Source organism: Myotis yumanensis, unplaced genomic scaffold (assembly GCF_028538775.1).
Source record: "Myotis yumanensis isolate MYYU_CA2020_CCGP unplaced genomic scaffold, mMyoYum1.0.hap1 SCAF_7, whole genome shotgun sequence".
Classification (NCBI taxonomy): domain Eukaryota; kingdom Metazoa; phylum Chordata; class Mammalia; order Chiroptera; family Vespertilionidae; genus Myotis; species Myotis yumanensis.
Window position 1 is genome coordinate 21,609,300 of NW_027223758.1, and position 24,504 is coordinate 21,633,803.

General features: G+C 36.9%; 2 protein-coding genes across 6 annotated transcripts in view; one reads left to right on the forward strand and one right to left on the reverse strand.

Moving 5' to 3' along the window:
• MACROD2 (mono-ADP ribosylhydrolase 2) overlaps positions 1-24,504 on the reverse strand; it is a 1,930,060-nt gene that overhangs the window by 1,620,754 nt on the left and 284,802 nt on the right. The window lies entirely within an intron of this gene.
• On the forward strand, positions 5,074-19,082 carry FLRT3 (fibronectin leucine rich transmembrane protein 3). 3 transcript variants are annotated; one of them, XM_070419886.1, is made up of 3 exons: positions 5,074-5,299; positions 13,788-14,546; positions 15,556-19,082. In XM_070419886.1, exon 3 carries the CDS (start codon positions 15,599-15,601, stop codon positions 17,546-17,548), a length of 1,950 nt encoding a protein of 649 aa, XP_070275987.1. In that variant the 5' UTR covers positions 5,074-5,299; positions 13,788-14,546; positions 15,556-15,598; the 3' UTR covers positions 17,549-19,082. The 3 variants fall into 3 exon arrangements, with proteins under 3 accessions (XP_070275987.1, XP_070275989.1, XP_070275990.1); XM_070419888.1 differs by having other exon boundaries at positions 13,788-13,989; XM_070419889.1 differs by lacking the exon at positions 13,788-14,546.

Sequence of the window (24,504 nt, forward strand, 5' to 3'; positions counted from 1 at the left end):
GAGCAATATACAGCTATAGAAAGAATCACATGTCTTCCAGCAATCTACTTGAATGTAGTAAATACACATGTCAATAATCAGACATATAGTGATCTGTCCTTAGTACCTATTAGCCATCCCTCCCAAGCTATGTTTTATTCTGATCATCTCCAAGGATAAGGGTTCTGTCCTTTGATTTGTAATTACGCCTCAGAACCAGTATTGGATACTGTTATCTCAAGGTCTGAGCACAGAGGACAGTGAGCAGAAGCATTTCTCACATTGTTTCATTCCCAAAGATAAACTGTGAAAATATACAGCTCAACTTAACGTTGGTGGACTGTGCCTTTTGAACCGATCCTGGCCCCACTCATCACAGTGAAGAGAAAAAACAACCATGCCCGGGGTTTAGCTCTGTTTTGCTAAGTGCTTTCTCAGATTTAGGAATGAACTCTTACACGCACCACTTTATTGAAGTTCATCATTGTAGAAAGAAGTGGGTCCCAGATCTCCATCTTCATAAATGAGGAAACGGAGGCTCAGAGGCTTGACGTGCTTTTCCCAGGGCCATGCACAAAAGTATCAGCGGGAGGCCTCATGCACTTGGCTAGCTTGACATCCTTATTTTCCCCAAGGTCCATATTAAAAGTCTTTTTTTGTTGTTTTTGCATTTTAAAACAAAAGGAAAAGGATGATAGGGTGCTGGAGAGTGAGGAGGGGTCAAGGACACATCCTCTATCAGCTGGAGTGGTATAGTACATGTCTGCATGGCCGGACATGAAAGCCCTGGATACAGAGTAAAGGAGGGGTCACCAGCTTTCAGTTCTGTACTAGCCAGCTGCCTCACCCCATCACTTTGGGCTAGGGCCTAACCACAGTTCCTCCCTTCTTTCCCCCAGGAAGCTAAAGGAGTGCTTTTTTCTCAGTATTGTTGTTGCTGTTGGTGTGTGTGTGTGTGTGTGTGTGTGTGTGTTTCAGTCACCCTTCTCCCAGTGCCTGAAGCTTAACAGCCAAACACGGGTATTGGGGAAAAGAACAGTGTAGCAGAAAGTGAGCAGACAGGCGGGCAGGCAGAGAAATAACTGCTTTAATTTTGCTTTGATTTCTGTTTCAAGTCCTGTAATGACAGATCTCACTCCAGTGCTCTATGTTTTGGAAATATACTTAAAAGGGGAATGCGGTTGTTTTTAGGTATATTTTAAGTGTTGACCGATAAAAAACAAATACCAGAACAGCTTAATATAGCATTTTACAAACCTTTTAGTATTCTAAGGCATCTGTGACCTGCAGAAATCTAATTGTTTCTCCAATACTCTTTGGAATTGTTCAGAAAGATGTGGTACAGTTTCTAACTGGTACATTAAGCGTCTGGCCTGACTTTACAGAATCACAGATAGCTGACTGTGCACTCTCTCGCTATTTTATTAACATCCCATCGGCTCACGTTAAGATGTAGTACTGATGTGCCCTGACATGCATCACTACCTGTTGACAGAAAAAACTGGGCTAGACTTGAGAGGGTCTACAAACAGAAAATCTTTTAAAGATGTTTTGGCAATTTAAACAGAAACTCTGGCTTAAAAAAAAAAAAGAAGAAAGAAAGAAAGAAAGAAAGAAAGAAAGAAAAAAGAACAGCTTCAATTTTCCAAATTTATGAAACATGCCCAAGTTTCAGCATGCCAAATTCTCTGAAAATTAATCTCCGGCATCCGTTCCCTCCTTCTCGAACTAACAGTGCCCCATTTTCCTCGGGGTCATACCCTCTCCCCATTCTCACCCATGTGTTTGAGTGGGATTGACCCCACCTACAGCCCTATGCTCATCAACATTCCCTTCCACCTTCCTGTAAGAGAATCTGGAATGAGCATATGAGCAAGTTTAAACAAATGAGATAGAGTGAATCACAGGCTTCTGTGCAGGAGGTGACTGCCTTTCCCTCGAACACTGCAACATGGGAATGTGATGTGTGAAGCCTTAGAGGAGAGCCTGGAGCTGCCATGGGACCTTTGTACATCTGAGGAGGCTGCTAACACTGAGAAAAAGCAGCACACTCAGAGGCAGAGAGAAACTGCATTCTGTAAGCCGCTGTGTCCAGCTTTACCTGAACCAGACATTACATTTGAATTTCTCAGTTAGATGAACCAATAGAGTCCAACTGTTGACTAGACAATAAGGCTTGGCTGTTCAATCACTTGAAACCAAAAAAAAAAAAATTCTCAACTGATAATGGTCCCAAGGCATTTTACATACCAAAAGCCTGAGCTGTTCTTTTTTGTTGTTGTTGTTGTTTTTCATATACTTTGAAGACTTTATTCTCATGAAGAATGGTGAGGTGAAGAAAAATCCTCAAGAATGCTTCTTTCTGGACTTAAAAAAAACTCTAATAAATTCTAAAATCAAATCACAAATATCATACTGGAGGTGCACTGAGGGTCACCTAGTCCTAGTAGCTTCTTTAATAGGAATGTTCAATGAATCTGTGTACAATGAATGAATGAATGAGTAAATGAGGTAGCTTAAGCCTAGACAGGTTGAAAAACCTAGATTAAGTTGTTCCATGAAATAATTATGGATTGTAGTCACTTTCAACAAGGTGTTGTTTATAGCAAAAGAGGTTTGGTTGGTTGTTGTTGATTTCACTTAGAAACACAAGTAAATGGCATAGCCTGGGAAATCTGCTTCCAAATCCAATCCCCCCTGTTCATGAAGGAACATCTCATGTCTTCCCAAAACAAAACAAAATGCAAAACAACAAATACCTTTTCAACCCCCAATGTCTACTAGTACTCAACTGAGTTCTCAGCCCTGGGAACATGAGGTCATGAAATGCATGAGGACAACAGAAAATAAATTCAACAAGAAAAATCTCCTAGTTGGCCACCTCCTCCTCCATTTCCTGACTTCAAAAAAGGAAAATTTTGAAGAGTGTGAAACAAGCTGTCCTGGGCCTTCTCCTTCCTCCCTTTGTGCACACTTCTACCACTTCTGACTGTGCCCTTTTTCCAGACACTCAGATGCCCTCATCTTGATAATGACAGCTACCATTTTCTGGGTACTTGCTATGAGTCAAGCCCTGACCTAATAAACTCATAAAGACTTAGTAATTTATCTGCAGCCATGTGGCACAGCCAAGATGAAACCGGATATGTAGACTCTGAAGCCTTTGCTCTTGAACATGAGACTACTCTGGCTCCTCGTTTCTGAGTTGAATGCTCCTTGCTATAAGAATTAGTCCCTGCCCTCCTATCACAGCCTACAGAGCTTCATGCTAAAATTGCCTTCCTTCTTACCCCTCCCACCAGGACAACCATCCCCTTAGTGTAGCTAATCTCCCTTCGGTAACAAAGGAGGAAAGCAACCTGAAGTAATTTAGGGTAACTCTTCATCTTTCCAGAGGCAGTACATAGTGTTTCAGAAGGGGTACATAATATTATAAGTTTTCTCCAACTGGCAGAATTTCAAACAGCAATGAGTTTTTTAAAAAAATGGAGGCAGTGAAAGTGTGTATATTTTTGGATTGGGTTGGGAGGGGGCTGTCTTGAGTTTGCCTCTAACGTCAGTACTGCTAGTACAGATTACAGTGTTCACAATATCTTACCTTCTTCTACATTTTCATTGACATCTTAAAAAAAAAAAAGCAACAATACATAATTGGTGTTCAGTAAATTCCTGCTGCCTTTATTTGCCATGTGATAAGAGCAAAGATCAAAGCAGATAATAAGAACTCAGATAACAAATGGTAGCCTAGAGACTGGAAACTTCAGCATTAACTCCCAGGCCAGTCAGTACCTTAGTTACAATGCCTATAACCAAAATTGTCCAGTTCTCTTTCTCTTCTGTTCAAAATCTGCCTGAATGCAGACAAAACTGCTTAAATATGGATATAAACCCACAGGAATTTGGCCAGGCAAGAAGTCCTTTTTAAATATAACCAACTCCCATCTGAAAATAGCTTCTAGAAATAATTTTTTTCATAAAATAATTTAATCCATGTATTTGTTATATCCACCCTTTATTGAGAGATTGTTATTCTCACGTCTCTTTCCTCCAAAATTTCAGCAGCTGCATCTCAGTGTAACTTGTCCTGCCTAACAATTTCTAGGAAATTGACTTTTCACAGACTTTAGAATTCTAAAACTCCTGTGTTTAATTGGTATGTCCTCAGAGGCCCGCAAAAAAGTACAATCAGAGAACAATAGGGGTCAATAACACCTCTTATCAAGGGTTCACCTTCTATTTTGGTATCATCCATTCTTAGAGAGGAACTCAGAAGGTTAAACGGTTATTTAAAAAGCTTATAGAGAAAGTAAATGAAGCTAATGAAGAGACCATAATCAAATACTCCTGAAAAAGACAATTAGCTGTCTTTCTTCAGAAAAAAAAAAAAAAACAAAAAAACATTCCTAGAAACAAACAAACAAAAAATGCAAAAAAGAATGTTGTGAACCTCTAAGGATAAAACAAATAATATTAGTTTAAGAAAGTTGCCTTCCAGGTAAACATAAAAGCAAAATTCTTCCCAGCAACATTTAAAAGTAAAACACGTATGGGCCCAAAGCAATTACTGATTAAATAGCAGAAAGCAGGCTATGAAAATCATAATTGAAAATATGATCTCCTTCCCTTAAATAAACCAGTTATTTATTTGAATCTTCTTTCTATTTATTTGTATAATAAATATTCACAGTTGGGATTACTAGCCTTCATAATTATAACTCGTTAATAATGAAAATAAAATGATGTAATATTTAATCTAATACAGATGCTTAAAAAGTAGCACTTTTTCTATTGTAATATTATAAATATGCTTCTAACATGCTTGCATTTTTTTTAGAAGCTTGCTACCACTACCTTGTTGTAGTACAACTTGAGAAAATGTTGAGATTCCAAAAAGGGCTGCCTCCAAACCAAATGCCATCCTCTCCTCGGCAGGCCCAGGGGCTCATTTTGGCTTCTCTCACTCCCTCTAGCGTTTGCAAAGCCCATCTGCCTGATTATCCAGTTACCTCACTGAGCGAGAGCTCGATTTAAGTCCTGCCCACCTATGACATCACCCCCTTCTTCAACCACTGCGAGGTGAAGCTGTAACTTCAGACTTGGAGGTGGGCTGTGAGCAGTAAACTGGAATGCTCTCCCTCGCTCACTCCTCAGTGTAGGAGTGCTCCGAAGCAGGACAGCTCAGACTGCATCTGCCGTGGGCTTTGTGTGGACTGGACGCGGAGCCCGGGAGAGGGGGAGGGTTATCACTCCAGTTCCCAGTCAGTGGAATTATACAGCTATAGCGGCAGTATATATGGAATTGCTTTTCTTCATCTTCCTGGTAAGTGTTTCCCATATTTTTACTTATGTTTGTCCCAGAAAGTTTGCTTGGTTTTTACTCTGTATAAAGAAATGACTTGGTACCACGAGGCATCCAAATCCAAATGTTTACTCTGTCACCAGATCCAGCAATATATGTGCATGCCAGCCAGCAAGGAAAAATTTGACTAGATAGCCAAATGCACGAAGTTACTTAAAACCTCCTTTCATTAAAAAAAAATAAAATAAAAAGATAATAATAAACAGCTATGTTCTGGCTCTTGTAGTTGCTATTTAAAGAGTCTTACGGAGAACATTAAATTGGAAAGTTAAATGTTAAATATCAAAGAATACAAGGCAGATTTTTTTTTTTTTCACAGAGGAAAGCGAAAGGTCTTGCTAACTTGGTGTGTACTATATGTGTGGCATGATCACCAATTGCTGTTTTTACAACTGTGAAAGAAAATCAATAATCCCTCAGCCCATGAGTACGCAGTACATGAAAAGCATACATCTTGCTCACAGAGAGCTGAGCTACTCCTGGCGACTTCTTTGCCTCTGTAAGGATTAACAGCTACACCTAGATTTTAAAGCTGGCACTGCTATCCTGCCAGAGCCACTTCGGGCATTTCAGGCTTGCAAATCTCAACTAGTTAATTAAACTCGGAGGAGAGGGAGACTCTCTTCCAAATCATATCTCCTCTCCTGCACAAAGCCAAAATCCATCGCTTGGGCAAATGCAGTATGTGACTAGCATGATAATTGGCAAAGTCTACTCAGAAAAACTAACAAAGCTGAGCCTGGAAGCTATGCCTGATGTATGCAATGAGTTTGGGGTGGTGGGGGAAAAATGAGTAGAGCCCTCATCAAATGGGGTAGTAGACTATCCATTCATTTGCAACTTATAATAGGAAAAGCTTATTATATTGAAAGAAATACTTTGATACAACAAAGCTCTCAAAAAGTAGTTAAATGTATCTTCTTTTAAAAAAAAATTTTTTTTCAGTGAATTAGGTCTGAAACAAAATGGTTGCACTGAGGTAAAGAGTGCAACAGGCCTGTATTTTCTCAATATTGGGGAGTGGGGGTATTCTTAATTATTTATTTATTTAGCAGTAAAAGGAAAATGAATCATTGATCTTTGCCAACTGTAGAACCAAATTCTCACATGGCTTTAAAAATTAGCTATTTCAAATTTTCTTAATAAACCTATGTGCTCTAAAATGCACATAGGTTATTTCATTAGCAGGAAACAACACGAATAAAATCACTAGAAAAGTGAGTCAGTGGTAGCAATGCCTTTCTTTTATTGCTAATTGTATAAGAATATCCTGACCAACATAAACATAAAGAATGAATTTGTTTGTTTTCAGATATGATCATCATGCTGTCCCAAAGTGACAGATGACTGATACTTGTCTCTCTTGAATGAGTAAAGAAATTAATCCTTTAAAAGTAACCAAAATATTAATATTATCACTACCAATATTAATATGCCATGGTTTTAATCTATAAGAAGATTAAATGAGAAATATGCCATTTAGTTTGCAAATATATGTGTGTGTACAACACAACATATACACACATACATTTATTAGCTTGAGATAGAAAAACAAGGTTACAAAAAATGTGATTGCACGTATTTAAGTAAAAAAGTCACATCATAAATTTTTAAATACGGAGCTTCCAAAACACTTCAAGCTGAAGGATCAGCAAAGATATTATTAAATGAATAAACATGATTTCATAAATACTGTGTTCCTGTATAATACTAACCATCGTGTATTAATTAGGCTTTTCATTTCTCTGCTCTTCTACCCCCCCCACCCCCACCCCACACACACACCTTTTAAATCAATTATGGTTAGGTTCAAAATGCCCAATTAAATAAATACTTCCTAAACGCTAACATTTGTGAAATACATAATTGGGCAGCAAATAAAGTTTTTACAGAAAGAAGAAAAACTGTAAGAAATTTTGTCATAACTGAATGTGGCAGCAAAATAGAAGGTATGTTTCTTTTGCTTTCAAGTGTTAATTAAGGAGCCACCAATTCTATCAAAACTTTTTCAGAGCTAAATGAGGCGGTGTGAAATAAATTTGGTTGAAATCTTGTGGCTGTCAGACTTTGTTAGCAACCTATTAATTATCTTTACCCCAGTTTCTTCTCTAGACTATATTGCCCAATCAAATAGAAACTCCAATTATGTTCAGCATCTCCCGCCTAGGGATACAAGACCCTAATGAAAGCTCAGTGTCTCCAGATGAAAAATACAATTATCAGCTTGAAACATGCAAGAGCACTGCAGAGAGGTTTGTCTGTGCTTTTCTTGGCCACACAACCTAAGGCTGCCTCCTCTTTCTGGATGATTTTCAATAATTTTAAACCCTACAAAAATCAGTAGCAGAGAACTTGCCTTGTATTAATAACATGTAAATATTTCTTCTTTCTGCTTTTTATTTTTAATATGCCAATGTTCTTAGCAATATTAAATGTTGTCATTTTTTAAAAATTTGGTTTAAAACTGCCATTTCGGTTAATCTTAACTTTCCTCCCCTTTTTAAAGGTGGGTGGGCTACTAAACAAAGAATGTGACTAATGGCAAGATCCAGAGCTAACTTAAAAATTCTGCATAAAGCCCCCCAAATATTCTTTTATTCAACCAGTTTATTTTAATAGCATTATAAATAATTGTTGAAAGTCAAAGGAAGACCATCATAAATGAAGTCAATGAGGGAAATAAAATGCAGTAAATTTCTCAAAGGCTGTAATTTCTTCCCTCCTTTTTTTCCCCTCATTCTCCTTTCCCTCTCAAACCCCCCACCCCCCGCCCCCCACCTTTTGCCCCAGAGGCCTTCACTGTTCTTCTCAACGGGAGGCTTTGTTGTAATTAAACCAGAGAAAAACGGCCGGCAGCAGCCCACATCTGACTTGCGGTTTCTGAAAGCAGTGTTCTGGTAGCGTGTACCACCCCCCAGCGGGCAAAAACTCTATAGTAAATCTCTCAGCAATATTAATTCTCAAAACTGCAATTTCCTCTTTAGAACCTAAAAAGGGCTGATTCTCAACTCCTTCTAACGTTCTACCATTTCAAAAACTTCTGAGTCAACAAACCAACTTCCAAAAGAGAGATGGTTTGTAAATGCCTTCTGGGGAATAAAACAAAAAAAACAAACAAAAAAAACCCTTCTTTCTCTTAAGAACCAAAATAGAAATATACATTTCAGAAAGCACTTTTCAGTTTCAGAAAGCAGATCAACATCACTCAACTTGGTAGAACATCATAGTAAAACACAGTTTTGCAAACCATGTTTATATCGCACCCAAGAGCGAGTTTCAGGACTTTGATCTGTCTATTGACAAGAACACCAGAGAAAACAGATCTTAAAGAAAAATGAATGAAATATAAGTTAAGCAGAAGCTAAAGTTGCATTTGTTTTGCATATGCATAATCTCCTTCCTAGCCCCCACATCAGGTTTCAGGAGTGTATAAAAAGCTTGCTCCAGGTATTAGTGTGCTTAAATGAGATGAGGGAGAAATTGCTCTCACACTGACTGACAATGACAGCTTTTGTTCTTTATTCTTTCACTTTCCATGTGCACAAGTTACCGTGGCAACTTTGAAAAGAAAACCCACAGACCATATTTGGTTAAACACCATTTTTTAAAGTGTGCCACTGGACTGTGGATTGATCAGTTTATGCATTGCTGTTTTGTTTTGTTTTTTCCCCTGTTACTTTTGGTTTAAATCAGTAACACGCTACTCTGACGTGAGAAAACAAGGTGTTTTATGATCTTGGATGTCCTCACCAGCCAGCACAGTGTTTGGCACACAGTAGAGCCAAATAGTTGTTGTATTAGTGTATGGAAATTTGAATATTAAAAATTTTAAGCACATCAACCAAACTGTACTCACAACACTGAAAACAGAGTTTCAAGTTTGCAATGGGAAAATATTTGCTTAACAAAAGCAAGCATAGTTTTCATTGTAGCTGCTCAAAGTCAATGCAGACTTAGAGCACGTCCTCTGCCCCAGCTCTCTACTGCTCACCTTTACCACTCTCTAAATTAATATCTTATTCCATCTTACAAGTCTTGGTTCTCTAACTTATTGAGTCTGGCTTTAATATCATAAAAGGGAGCAGCATTCACTATGATGAAAGATAACATCCCAGCTTGCCTTTTGGTTTTAAGGGTGCAACATTTAACTTCACAAGCCAAATAAATGAGGCAGAATTAGATATCATTTATCACAAACCTGTTGGGGGAAAGAATCAGTAACATAAAGGGAGAAAGTAAAAATCCTTTGATTAGGAATGTTTATCCCTATACTGCACATGTAAAACAGAAATTCTTCAGGCTAGAAAACAGTCTGGATAAAACCAAGTATGAAAAGGCACACTTGCTTCTCTGGCTCTCAGCAAACCCTTCAGACTTCATGACCCTCATGAGGAGAGTTAGAAGTCCTTCTGCTTGCCTGGCATTCAACAAAAGAATTGGAACTTTCCTGAAATCTGATGATCGTGGAAAATTTAACTACCAGACAGGCTGCTTAGAAAGCATTTTGCTGTCACTATCAACTAACCTGATGTTCTCCAGTTTGTCAGTTTAACCATACATGTAGTGTATTTGAAATACCATGTCCTTACAAAGACTTAGCATTCGCAGGTTGATAATTTTGTTGTGCCTTTGCTAGCAGCAATGTAAGCCTTCATAAGTAAACTGCTTTCCTAATACTCTAGATTACGATTGTGTGAAATCCAATTTACCTAGAAAATATTCACAGACTTAGATAAATTTGATTAAGCATGTGGTTTTCCCTCAATCTCAAGGTTTTACTCAAAATAATAATGCATTTAACTTGGATTAAGAGTTCTACGAGCCATTCTACTTTTAGATTTAATATTTTAAAAAATTATCAGCATTAAGAAATCATTATGTGCAGCAAATAATTAAAATAAACTAAGACTACCTCAAATCTATACTTGGTTTAAGATTTTTTTTAATGAGCAATGATGTCAAGTAAAAATCAATTTAAATCAAAGGTGGCAAATAAGGGATTTAGGGAGTTAGCAATATCAGTATATAATATAACCTTAATCTAAGTGATCAAAACAAGAAAATACCTTCTCATCTCAAACATTCCCACCTTCAAAATATTGCAGAGGAAAGGAAAAGGAATCACATTAACATATAGATTGCCCCAATTTCTTGATTTTATTTAAATACCAGTTTTCTATTCAGATTCAACTTCTTAAATTAATTTTCATAAAATATCTAAAAATGATAACATGCTTATCTATTTACATACTTTCTTAGGTGCATCATGGAAATAAATTGGAGTTTTTTCAGACTTGATGATTACATTATAAATGCAATTTAGAAAAAGAACTCCACAATTTTTATTTATAAAAATAAACTGAATAAAAAAAGGTCCCTATTAAAAATTTGATTTACCAGTGAAGTGATTATATTTTTCTTCTTTTTGATACAGCTTTAAATAAAACACACTAAATTACTAATTCCATTAAAAAATAATTTTAAAACATTTCTTTAAGTAGCCAGGTCTCCATTTATATTTTTCCCCAAGTTACCCCATTAACAATATTTTTCTAAAAGATCTTTTTTGTTGTTGTTCAGAAGTAATGGCCTCTTTCAAGCCTACGCAGACATAAAGGCTCTGAAGTCCATGTTGTGGAAACCTGGGCCAGTGTCCATGCCATGGGGGTCATTTTTCCTTTCATCATTCACATTCACATACATGTCTCCATGGCTGTGACTATGTAGAGCCAGGGCAGACAGAAGGAAGTCTAAGCTTGGGGACAGGATGGCTTGTTTTGGTTGGAGAGATCTTTACAGCCTTTGATGTGCAAAAACTGGTTAGCACTACAGTTTCAAATATAAAAGGGAAGGAGAAGATGTAAAAAAAAAAAAATCAAACATGAATTGAACTGTTTTGAGCTCAAGTAAAGGGAGTAGGGATTGGGGAGGGAATCTTCATGTCTGAAAGAGTATCCTTCTCTCCAGAGAAGCCTGTTTGATGTTTCTGCCTTTTGTTTTAATGCAGTTTAGGGGAGAAGAGAATGGCATTTTCTGAGAATTTAATGAGATTTAAGGCTTTCCATTAATCCCACATTATTACCACTGTTGTATTAATGGCAACGTAAGTTTACATATCAAACGGAGCAGAGAGAGCAGCTTCATAATTGTAAAACAGGGAAAATAAACACATTAATCTTCCTTCTGTTCACACCATTTAGGATTTTTTTTCCTTTTTCTATATTAAAAATGTGTAAGTCAATCAATCAATATGTATATTTTTTTCTTAGAGCTTGATTTGGTGAAATATTTATAGTTAGATATAAGCTTTATCTCTGATTATCATTAATTATCACCTTAGACATACTCTTGGCTGACCTGACTCGAGGAACAATCAACAGTTTAAAAATCTCCATTCATCAGTGTCATCTTCTCAACTTTGGAGTATGTACTCAAGTATGAGAAATGCCTGATTATTAGTAACATTTTAAGCAGGTTCTCACTTAAGATTTTTATATTGTTTTTTAATTGCAAAAGTAATTGTTTCTCTAAGCTTAAATTAACCAAATTATTTTATACTTTGAATAATTTTCAAGCTTATAAAACATTTACAGCAGATACTCTTTAAAGTAACTTTTTAATTATAATTTCAACATTTTGGTTTTCCATTTTCACATACTGAAAAAGCAACAGTTTTCAAGGAAAAAAAAATGCACTGTAGAAATTCAACAGCAATAATGAGCAAAGCCCTGAAGGTATCACAGTAAACCTTCACATTAAATAGTAAATCATTTAAACATTCCTCTGTGGGCACATTGCAATACCCACTTGAGACTACTTTATCCAACTGCTAACTGCTATTTTTGTTTCATGTTGCCTAAATAATAAATTAAATTTATCTGTAATTGTTTAAAGTTTTCTTTTGTTAATGCAGATTATGATAGCATTGGTATCTGGTAACAAATTAAAATAAACTACATTTTCCAAAAGAACCAGAAGCACAAAATTTTGCCTTGCTTAACATTCACTTTCATTCGTGTTTGAATTCTGGAACAGATGCTATCCTTGTTGGATGCTAGGTAATTACAGGGGAAGAAGCAAATTGCTTCTGCTTTTTTCCCTTAATTTCAGGGTCAAATATTTCCATGATACTCAGATGTTCCCTACATATACAGAAAGCCACTGAGCAGGTCACCCTGGATTACAGATACTGATCCTACCCACCTCCCCCATTAACAAAACAAACAAACAAACAAAACAAACACTTCATGTATATTATATAATGGACAAAGCAGTCATCATTAAAATCAGTGATCTCTTTGGTCAAGTCTTTTTTTAAAAAATATATATTTTATTGATTTTTTACAGAGAGGAAGGGAGAGAGGTAGAGAGTTAGAAACATTGATGAGAGAGAAACATCAATCAGCTGCCTCCTGCACATCTCCTATTGGGGATGTGCCTGCAACCAAGGTACATGCCCTTGACCGGAATCGAACCTGGGACCCTTCAGTCCACAGGCCAATGCTCTGTCCACTGAGCCAAACCGGTTAGGGCTCTTTGGTCAAGACTTAAGTCTTGTTTCAGAAATGAAAAATACACTTGTTGGAATTTTGCCTGTCCATATTGGAACCTAGAGAGAAATGCCTTGTCAGGTTTGATATGCTTTCCTAATGGTCATTCCAAGGATACTGATTGAAATACTGTCCTTTCTACTCCAAATACAGAGTTTTCAAATTCCATTTGCTAAAATAAAATAAAATTCTTTTCTCCTGAAAAACAAATTATGACTTTTGGCCAAGAAAACCTGATAACTAGAGTTTTAAGATCATCAACTCAAAAACCCCTCCAAGGAGGAGGGTGATGGAGTGCACATTCTGCACTTGGGAAAACTGAGGCCCACAGGAAAAATTAAGCAAGGTGTTGAGCAAATCAAAAGAAAAGTGTCTAAAGTAAACTTTTTTCCCAACTCTTTAGATTGTAGATTGTATAATTTTGTAAAACCATGTCCAGAAATGTCTAAAAAGTCACCATGGTATTTCTGTAAAAAAATCTTTGTTCTGTATTTGCTCACCTCTTTGACATATAATTGTTTTCTTCTTTTTATACACTTTATATCATTTTATATCTAAGATTTAAAAGTGAACTCTTAAAAATTGGCTTGACCTGAATTCCAAAGCCATGGAAGGGGCTTACTGCCTCTTAAATGAAACTTTGCTCTGTGTTTAATTCAAAGTGACATTAATGAACAGTTAACAGAAATTATCTGGTGACAATCTCAACTTCATCTCTTACTTTATTAATATAATAAAACGGAGGTAAAAAACAAAGAGTTCATCTTATCCCTTTTCACTAACTACTGTGATAAAAGATGTTTTGCTTAAAGAAAGAATTAAAGTTAAATTTCTAGGAAATCTCTCTAGCATGTTAAAGTTCATTATTGGAAGTTCATTAAACCATTTTACTTTCACAGGAGATGCTCAGACCCAGTATGCTTTAAGGAAGAGAAATATAAAGGAAATCTATTATGCTTCCTTTTTTTCCCACGAAGAATATTTGAATTAAGTTTTCTTTACCTCTTAAAAAAGAATACCTGTTCTTGCATAACGTGACTACACCAGATATTCTAAGAAAGCAGCAAGAAGCAAAAGCTGGAAATAGCTATTTCACAGCAGGTAATCATACCTCAGGATGTAGCTACTGTACAAAGTTTATACTTGGATGACCCTGGATGGGAATAAAGGTGGGGGGTAACTGCCTGAAAAACCTATTACTATCCAGGCCTTAGCATCATGAATGGCTTTCTTCATGAGGATCTGAAGTTACTATCTCTGAGCACATTGCACAGAAGAGCCAATAAGAATTTCAAAGAAAGCAATTTCCACTAAGGGAATTAAGCTACACAAAAGAAACCTTCACACAGAAACTCTATCAGAAAGAAAAAAAAATACATAGGAAGCCATGTGTTCTACATAGTAACAGGAAGCTGAATTGTTTCTGGCCCCCACTTTAATGAGCTTGCCCACCATGCTGAACCACAGCTGGAATGTTCATTGACAACAGCGAGCCTGATCTGGAGGTGTGTGCGTCATAGGATTACTTGAATAAACAGTGAAGAGCATTTCCAAGGACTAAACAAGAGTTTATAAGTCCCATCCCCTCACCAGGAAAATAATATATGTGCATTGGATTTTCACTCACGCAAAATTTACTCACATCGTTATTCAATAAGGTAGGAAGTATTTTATTTTCATGCCTAAAATTATAAAGGCTAATTAATACCTAAAAGTGCAGAAGAAATTATATTACACAATAGATCAGTCTAAATCTATAATTTTCCAGCCATGGAGAAAGTTGAATCATAATCTAGATTAGAACTTGAAGAAAGATAAATGCATTGTGAAAGCATATTGTGAGATATAATATAATGAAAATGTGCACAAAGCCATTAAACCATGTAGTACAAAACATATAACAAAATGGGAACAAAAGCAAGACCTAGTGTAACATGAAATGGAATTTCATTAGTTGGATGTATTAGCTACGTAATTCATTCTTTCCCTAAAGTAGATGAAGATTTCTTCTGTTTTTCTTGCTAGAAATACCCATCTAACAATGTTTAATAAAATAATAAAAGAAAAGAGAAATAACGTAAGTAATGAAAGCAAACAATTAGCTATACTGGGATTCAAGATCTCAAAAGGTGTGTACCTATTCCTAAATAGTAAAATAACTGATTTTTTTTACTACACATTTCTATTCCTGTACAGTCAACTTCATAAAAAGTAGACAAAAAATTTGTTTTTTTATAAACAGTAAAATTATTATCTTTAAATTAAACAAATTATATTCTTATTGTGTCAATTTATTCTGAATATTAAGAAAAAATTAAATATTTGATCAGCCTGGTCAGTGACTGGCTACAGAATTGATATCAAATGAAAATGCTTTCAAATATTCAGCAAAACTTTAATTATATTTAACATTTCAAACCAAATGGGTTTGGGACATGATACTTCTTAATTTAATACCAGAAACATTTAAGTTAGAGAGATTATATGATTGTGTCCATTGTTTGTTAGGTAGCAAAAATCCCTAAGCATGCAAAAAAACCTAAAATATTAGAAGTGATTATAGATGTTTTAATTTCCACATCTATTTTAAATATAATCTGAAGTATGCTGATCTAATTGCTTTCTGTCTTTTTTTTGTCTTTTTTTGTTTAACTCACTGCATTGTAGGGCTCTGAAGCTACCTGGTATAAAGACCTCAACACTGCTGACCATGATCAGCCCAGCCTGGAGCATCTTCCTCATCGGGACTAACATTGGGCTGATCCTTCAGGTGGCACCTCTTTCAGTTATGGCTAAATCCTGCCCATCTATGTGCCGCTGTGATGCAGGTTTCATTTACTGTAATGATCGCTTTCTGACATCCATTCCAATAGGAATACCAGAGGATGCTACAACTCTCTACCTTCAGAACAACCAAATAAAAAATGCTGGGATTCCTTCAGATTTGAAAAACTTGCTGAAAGTAGAAAGAATATACCTATACCACAACAGTTTGGATGAGTTTCCTACCAACCTACCAAAGTACGTAAAAGAATTACATTTGCAAGAAAATAACATAAGGACCATCACTTATGATTCACTTTCAAAAATTCCCTATCTGGAAGAATTGCATTTAGATGATAACTCTGTCTCTGCTGTTAGCATCGAAGAGGGGGCATTCCGAGACAGCAACTATCTCCGACTGCTTTTCCTATCCCGGAATCACCTTAGCACAATCCCCTGGGGTTTGCCCAGGACTATAGAAGAACTACGCTTGGATGATAACCGAATATCCACCATCTCATCACCATCGCTTCAAGGTCTCACCAGCCTAAAACGCCTGGTTTTGGATGGAAACCTGTTGAACAACCATGGTTTAGGTGATAAAGTTTTCTTCAACCTAGTCAACTTAACAGAACTGTCACTGGTGCGGAATTCCCTGACGGCTGCACCAGTAAACCTTCCAGGTACAAACCTGAGGAGGCTTTATCTTCAAGATAACCACATCAACCGGGTGCCCCCAAATGCTTTTTCTTATCTAAGGCAGCTGTATCGACTTGATATGTCCAATAATAACCTAAGTAATTTACCTCAGGGTATCTTTGATGATTTGGACAACATAACCCAACTGATTCTTCGCAACAACCCCTGGTATTGTGGATGCAAGATGAAATGGGTACGTGACTGGTTACAATCACTACCTGTGAAGGTCAATGTGCGTGGGCTCATGTGTCAAGCCCCAGAAAAAGTTCGGGGGATGGCTATCAAGGACCTCAACGCAGAACTGTTTGATTGTAAAGACCGTGCAGTTGTGAGCACCATTCAGATAACCACTGCAATACCCAACACAGTGTATCCTGCTCAAGGACAGTGGCCAGCTCCAGTGACCAAACAACCAGACATCAAGAGCCCCAAGCTCACTAAGGATCAACGAACCACAGGGAGTCCAACAAGAAAGACCATTGTAATTACTGTGAAATCTGTCACCGCTGACACAATTCATATCTCTTGGAAACTTGTCCTACCTATGACGGCTTTAAGACTCAGCTGGCTCAAACTGGGCCATAGCCCAGCATTTGGATCTATAACAGAAACAATTGTAACAGGGGAACGCAGTGAATACCTGGTCACAGCCCTGGAGCCTGACTCCCCCTATCGAGTCTGCCTGGTTCCCATGGAAACCAGTAACCTCTACCTATTTGATGAAACTCCTGTTTGTATTGAGACTGAAACTGCACCCCTTCGAATGTACAACCCTACAACCACCCTTAACCGAGAGCAAGAGAAAGAACCTTACAAAAACCCTAGCTGGCCACTGGCTGCCATTATTGGTGGGGCTGTGGCTCTGGTGACCATTGCCCTTCTTGCTTTAGTGTGCTGGTATGTTCATAGGAACGGATCACTCTTCTCAAGGAACTGTGCGTACAGCAAAGGGAGGCGAAGAAAGGATGACTATGCGGAAGCTGGCACGAAGAAGGACAACTCCATCCTGGAAATCAGGGAGACTTCTTTTCAAATGTTACCAATAAGCAATGAACCGATCTCAAAGGAGGAATTTGTAATACATACCATATTTCCTCCCAACGGAATGAATCTGTACAAAAACAATCACAGTGAAAGCAGTAGTAACCGAAGCTACAGAGACAGTGGTATCCCAGACTCAGACCACTCACACTCATGATGCTGGAGGACTCACAGCAGACTGTGTCTCGGGTTTTTTAAACCTAAGGGAGGTGATGGTAGGAACCCTGTTCTACTGCAAAACACTGGAAAAAGAGACTGAAAAAAGCAATGTACTGTACATTTGCCATATAATTTATATTTAAGAACTTTTTATTAAAAGTTTCAAATTTCAGGTGACTGCTGCGATTGATGTAGTGGAGATGCCTGAACACAATTCTATATTTTAGTATTTTTTAGTAATTTGTACTGTATTTTCCTTGCAAATATTGAAGTTATAAACCATTTACTTTGTGTTCTACTGAGTAAGATGACTTGTTGACTGTGAAAGTGAATTTTCTTGCTGTGTTGAACAATCAGGACTGCATTCACATGAGATCCTTGTAGTATAAGCACAGGCCATTTTTCACTTTGGTATTAATAAAATGTAAAAAATAATACCTGGCTGAATGAGAAAAATTAAATTTCAAAAAATATTTATAAATTAATGTTCCAATTATTAAATTTGTATTATCCCAGTGGTTTTCAATAAATCAAAATATGTGAAGTAATGGGCAATATCAAATTTGCTGCATATCTCCATTTTCAGTCTAAGAAAAGTAGATATCCTTAAGAAAGCAAGTATACCTTCTGAACTGAATACATCAACTGGCTTAAAAGGAGTGTGAGGTCTGTTGTTAACAACACTTGGAGAATAAAGGACTTCACAAAAACAATAAAGTAAGCATGTTTCCAAGTTAGGGGAAAAACTTGTACTTAGAACAACATAAGAACTTAAACTTGAATAGCATAGTGAACACAGATATCAGAATTGCATTTTGGTTTTGCCTATACCATCCTCATTTTTGAAAAGTGAACTCTAAAGATATAATTGTTAGTGTTTATAATGTTTTTATCACAAAGGATGTCAGACAAACCTTATACATATTAAAAAGGTAGCATAACAATAAGAAATTCCCTTCAACAATGCAGAGAAAGTAGTATTTTAAATAAGTGAGCATTTAAAAGAAAAATAAATACTAGAAATCAAACTTAGATTCTGTTTATGTGAAATGTTTTGACACTGTACATAAATGTTCAATTTACTTTCACAACAACCAAGATTACTGCCCATTACTATCACTGTTTTCCAGATATTACATAATGAACTTGTAACATTTCTTTCTAGCTTCCTACTGAATTGTGAGCTATTGTTTAAAAACCACATCATTTTCTGTTGCCATGATTTTTTTTCCCAACAAAAAACCAAAGTGCATTGTACGCCCTTTGGCCAGTCTTGTATGTGCCTTGATCCAACGCTACATGTATTCAGCTTCTAAAATTCGACAAATTTTTCATACTTCCTTAAATATGAAAAATTATGGTCTTATTGCTGAATAAAACAAAAAAAAAGTACAAAATAATTGTGCTTGCTTTTTCGGGATTATGTTACTATCACTAAAGTAGCAAATTGCCCAGCACATTAGTCTAAGCGCCCCCATGTATTTTTCTAGGCATAAAAATAAAATGTTGGCTACAAATAAAAAAATAGCAGTATCTTGAGCTTGTGTATCATTTTACTTTAAAGAGTTCAGTGTTTCATGCATAAATTAATTTCCTAACAGCATTTGGAAATACTCTTATTTTACTTATTCATTCCATTGATGGAAAACTTCAGGAGAGGTTTTGTGACCTTTCTGGTTTGTACCCTGCTGCCATTATCCTGCCAGACACTTTTTAAAGGTGATCTCTGAAAAACTAACATTTTTAAAAAATATATATTTTATTGATTTTTTACAGAGAGGAAGGGAGAGACATAGAGAGTTAGAAACATCGATGAGAGAGAAACATCGATCACCTGCCTCCTGCACACCCCCACTGGGGATGTGCCCGCAACCCAGGTACATGCCCTTGACCGGAATCGAACCTGGGACCTTTCAGTCCGCAGGCTGATGCTCTATCCACTGAGCCAAACCGGTTTCAGCTGAAAAACTAACATTTTTTAAAATAGCTTTTGGTACTGTGGTTTGTCATCAGAGGATTTGAAATCTCAGATGTACCACTTACCGGGTATGTACTTAAATACAAACCATTTATTCTTCTTAGCTCAGTTTCCTTATGTATAAAGTGGGGTTATTAATAGCACCCACCTCACAGGGTTGCTATAAGGATTAAATGAGGTGATATGCATGGAAACTGTACAAATGTTCAACAAATTGTAAGTTACTACTATTTGGTCAAGAAAAGTTAGCCAGGTGTTCCCAGGTTTTTGCTAGATATTGCTCCTTCTTACTATGCTAATGAATCTCTCCGCTGCCTAAGTAACCTCATTCATTATTCATTTGCCATCTTCAAATGTTTTCCAATATTTTATCTTTTGATTCCTGTTATGGAGGTTAGCTGTTTTCTAGGAATAACTTTGCAAAAATAAATGTGATTAACTTTAAATATAGGAAACATGTTCTGAAGGAAATTTGACTTTGCTTTCAGAGGTTTTGAGTAGTTCAGCTGCAGTCCTGACTGAAGTCAGGGAAAGAACTAGATGGTTCCATAAAGTCCCCATAAACCTATGAGTTTATAAAAAGCCAAAAGCCAAGAGATCATATTGGCTATTTTCCAGTTAGTATACCTTCCATGACCACAGGAATTTTTGTCTTCCTGTGCATTTAATAGTTTTACCTGGGATAAACCAGAAACATGTCTTGTACCAGCAAATATAGAAAACACAGAGAGGTTAAACCTTTATTCTTTAACTAGGCTTGCTACAAAATCCAAGTGCTTTGCTGAAAAAATAGATATCCTTTCAATAGAACAAAACTACAAGTCAACTTAAAGGGCACTAAATTAACTACAGATACATTTGCATATATCCCAAATGAAATATTCACAATTTTTATTGATCAGATACTAACACAAAACTGTAGGGAAAATATCCAATCCTGAGTATAAAGCTGACAGATTTAACAAGAATACAACTGGTGAAGTTACAAAAAAAGAGATAAAAATCACTCCCTTGCTGATTGTTTGACAAAAATCAGAAATTATTTTTGGATGCAGCCTCTAGTAACCACATTAAATCACTGTGCTTTACACTCTGATTCCCTATTAAAACGACACTGTGCTCTATATTTCAGCAAGTCTGCGTTAGTAAAGGTATTCCCCTGTGCCAAAGGAACTACTAAAAAACTCTGCTTTCCTAACTACAGTTTCTGACTAAAGCATGTTGTATAACTACATGCCAACGTGGCAGTTTTCACGAGGAATCCAAAGAGACCCACATGCTTTAAAACCTGAAGTGTGGGAGTTAAAGGCACCAATCCACCACTATATTTAATATTAGCTTATCTGCTGCTGAAAACAGTAGAGGCCTTTAAAATTTTAATTCCTTTCTCCTACTTAGCATGATTAGCAAATCTTAATTTAGCATGGTTTTGGAATTGAAGCTTCTGCACTTTATGCTTTTGGACTTTGGTTAAATTAGCAAAACGTAACTCATGCTTATTGTGAGAGTGTAAAATGTATCTACAAGTAATCTCAATAGCCAATGATCTTCACTGAGTGGCTTCTATATTATAAACAGCAAAAGCCTTGCCTTCAAGAACTGTATTGTCTAGAGGTTGTTAGATATGAATATAACCTAATGGAAGTTTACTGTGACTGCAGTATCGAAGAAATAATTACATCTGCTTGGATGAAACAAGGAAGACTTCACGAAGGAGGTAAAATTAGGGCTGGGTATTGAAAGATATGAAGGTATTGAAAGAAAAAGCAAGAAAAGCAGATACTGCCCGGCCAGCATGGCTCAGTGGTTGAGCATCGACCTATGAACCAAGAAGTCATGTTTCGATTTATGGTGCCCAGCTTGCAGGCTTAATACCCAGTGAGGGGCATGCAGGAGGCAGCCAATCAATGTGTCTCTCATCACTGGTGATTATATATCTCTCTCCCTTTCCCTTCCTCTCTGAAATCAATAAAAAATATATTTTTAAAAAGAAAGAAAAGAAGATACTGGCTATGGAGTGAAAATGGTAATCAAGTCATGGAGATAGGAAAATAGGGCAATGATTTTCAGCGGCTTTGGTCAGGATCACTTGGGGAGGCTTTATTAAGATAGCCAGTCCTCAAAACAGAGCTACCAAATTTAAATCTCCCAGGTTAAGTAGGGTTCGGCATTTATTTATTTTTTTAATTCCAAAGGTGATTTTGATGAGGCTGAAGACCACTGATTGATTTTATTTTAGTTTTATGTCAGGCTTTGTAATGTGTTGAATTTCATATTGAGAAGTCTGCTTGATATTATATGGCTGGTGCATAAACAATCAGTGTACTTGAGGGATATTTAGTAGAAATAAAGAATAGTAGATGAAGGATGAATGAGGAGTCATCTGGAAGTAAGAAGATAAGTTAGAAGACTATACAGCATTCCAGGCAAGCAGCAATAATGGCCTGAGCAGGGGAAAATAGTTTTCTTTTTATTTTTAAATATAATTCAAAAAAATACAGGAAAGGTAGAATTCCTAGAAATTGGAAACTAAGGAAAGAATAAGAAAGATTTGAAGATGATTTTCAGCTCAGGTAAAAAGAATGCTGATGGGTCAATTAATGATAGAAAACACTAGAAAAGCAAATTTCAGAGTATTTTTGTACATACTGGGTTTGAATGGGTGACCATATGCACAGTACAGCTTTACACTGGCTAACTATTAACACTGCCCTCTTTAAACTTTCATAGTGACTCAGTTTAGATGATAAATTGTAATTGCCTTGGGTTTAACATATTTTTATGGTACCCCTCTGGAATGTCTATTGGAAGTTGGAAATGAATGTCTGGGGACAGATCCTCAGCATCAGGAGAGGAATTCATACCTAGAAGGTTATTATCAAAATTGAGAGGTTAGATGAGATCACCAACAGAAAGTGAGCAGAGAGAGAGAAAATCGATGATCAAAGGTACCCTTGCCCTTTGTAAGGATAGGAGAGGGAAGAAGAGTCCAAAAACTAAAACAAAACAATGTGGGGGGTCACAAAGGAAGAAAAATCATGAGAAGAAAATATTATGAAATCGGGGAGCTAGAAATATTAAGAAAGGAGGAAGTAAAAATGCAGTCAGGCCTGGCTGGCGTAGCTCAGTGGTTGAGCATCCACCTATGAACCAGGAGGTCATGGTTTGATTCCCATGACTGGGTTGCGGGCTTGATCCCCATTGAGGGGCCTGCAGGTGGCAGCTGATCAATGATTCTCCCTCATTATTGATATTTCTACATCTCTCTCTCTCTCCCTTCCTCTCTGAAAACAATAAAAATATATTTTTAAAATGCAGTCAGAAATATAGACTGGGAAGAGGACACTGCTGATTATAGAAAAAGAGGGGATCTACAGGGATATTGAATGCAGTGTCAGTAAAGCAATAAGGCAAAAGTCTCCAGGACATTGACAGGATAATGGGAGATAAAAAAAAACAAAAATAATGCTTACGACTCTAAGAAGTTTGGAGGGTGAAGGAATCTTGGTCAGTTGTGTGAAGGATCAAGGTAGATAAAAAGAAAGTGAATTCCAGGAGGGATATTTGTTGACCACAGGAATAAGATGGGGTATACTGAATCAGGAATCTACAGTGAGGGCAGGAGCATATTTCATAGGAGGAAACATAAACAAACCTTGAGATGCACAGAGGTGTGGGCCAACTCACGGCTGTGACTCTAGATGACTGAAGTAGTCTGACAACCTACAGTTTTGAAAGGGTCACCAGCAAGGACGACAAAATCACTCAGAGACTTGGAAAAGGTTGGTATGATGGTAAGATCTCTAAAACCATTCCTAAGCAAGATCAGAAAATGTCCCAGAGATTAAGAAGAGGAAGACAGTGATGATATCAGGTGATGTTGATGTAAAATAAGCACTTCCAAAGTAAGGCTTCTGAATAAAGGTGACGGAATCACAGTCAGGAAAGTGGTCTCTCAGGGGCAGGAAAAATTTATTTGAAACACCCTCTCACCTTCCATCGTTTCATCAAATAGTTACAACAAGAGATGCAACAGGTAGCAGGGAGGGGTCATTCTCAGGGAACAGATGTCAATTAATTCAAGGTGGTGGAAAAAACGTTAAGAAAAATGTTCCCTGTATGGGGAACTGGAACCCAAAGGTAAAGAATTGCAATGGTCTCAGTGGAAGCAGTTAGGAGATGGGCCAAAAAGGAGGTCAAATCCTTAGAGACACAGAACAGAAAAGGAGCACAGAGGAGGGCATTGCACCTAGGACTCCAACAGATGATCACAGTTAAAAAAAAAAAAAGAAGCATGTTGGCCATGAGAGATCGGTAAAACTCCTATTAAATAGTAAAGACATTCTGAAAAGATGAAAGAAAAAGAACTAGAATAACCAAATCACCCTTGCTCTATTGTTTGAACATCAAAACATAAGTAAATCCAAATTTATCTCAAAATATACACTGAAGAAGTATTTCTATCCACCTACCCCAATTCCTACCAAGCTTTCCCACAAGTATCATAGGATTGCAGGTGAAGGGGCAAGTAAATCACATTACGGACCCCTCCCACTTCCTATCCCCCATCTCATTTTTACATTATTTGAGTGAAATGAGATTAGAAGTAAACCTCAGTGCTGCCTTGAAAGTTTTTTTTTCTTCTTTAACAGGCTTCAAAGGGAAGCATGCAGCCACAGGGGTGTGGAAGTTGGGGATAATGGGATTTTACAGACTGATTGTGTGTATACATAAAAGCAGGGCTTCCTTTGCAATGCCAGCTGGCCAGAGTGCAGAGGGGGCAGACTAGGAAATTACTACCCAAAGTAATTACCCTTCTGTAAGTACAGCATAGCTCTAATAACTGTGACATTACAAAGCTGAGGCTAGTTCATATCAATGTTCCATTAAAATGTATGGAACCACTGCTGGAATTCCACATTTTAATTTCATAGAGATGAGGACCAATGATAATTTTTTTTATTGTAAAGACTAGG

Excerpts from the sequence above, each read along its gene's own strand:
- FLRT3 (XM_070419886.1), top strand. The coding sequence starts at position 15,599 with ATGATCAGCCCAGCCTGGAGCATCTTCCTCATCGGGACTAACATTGGG.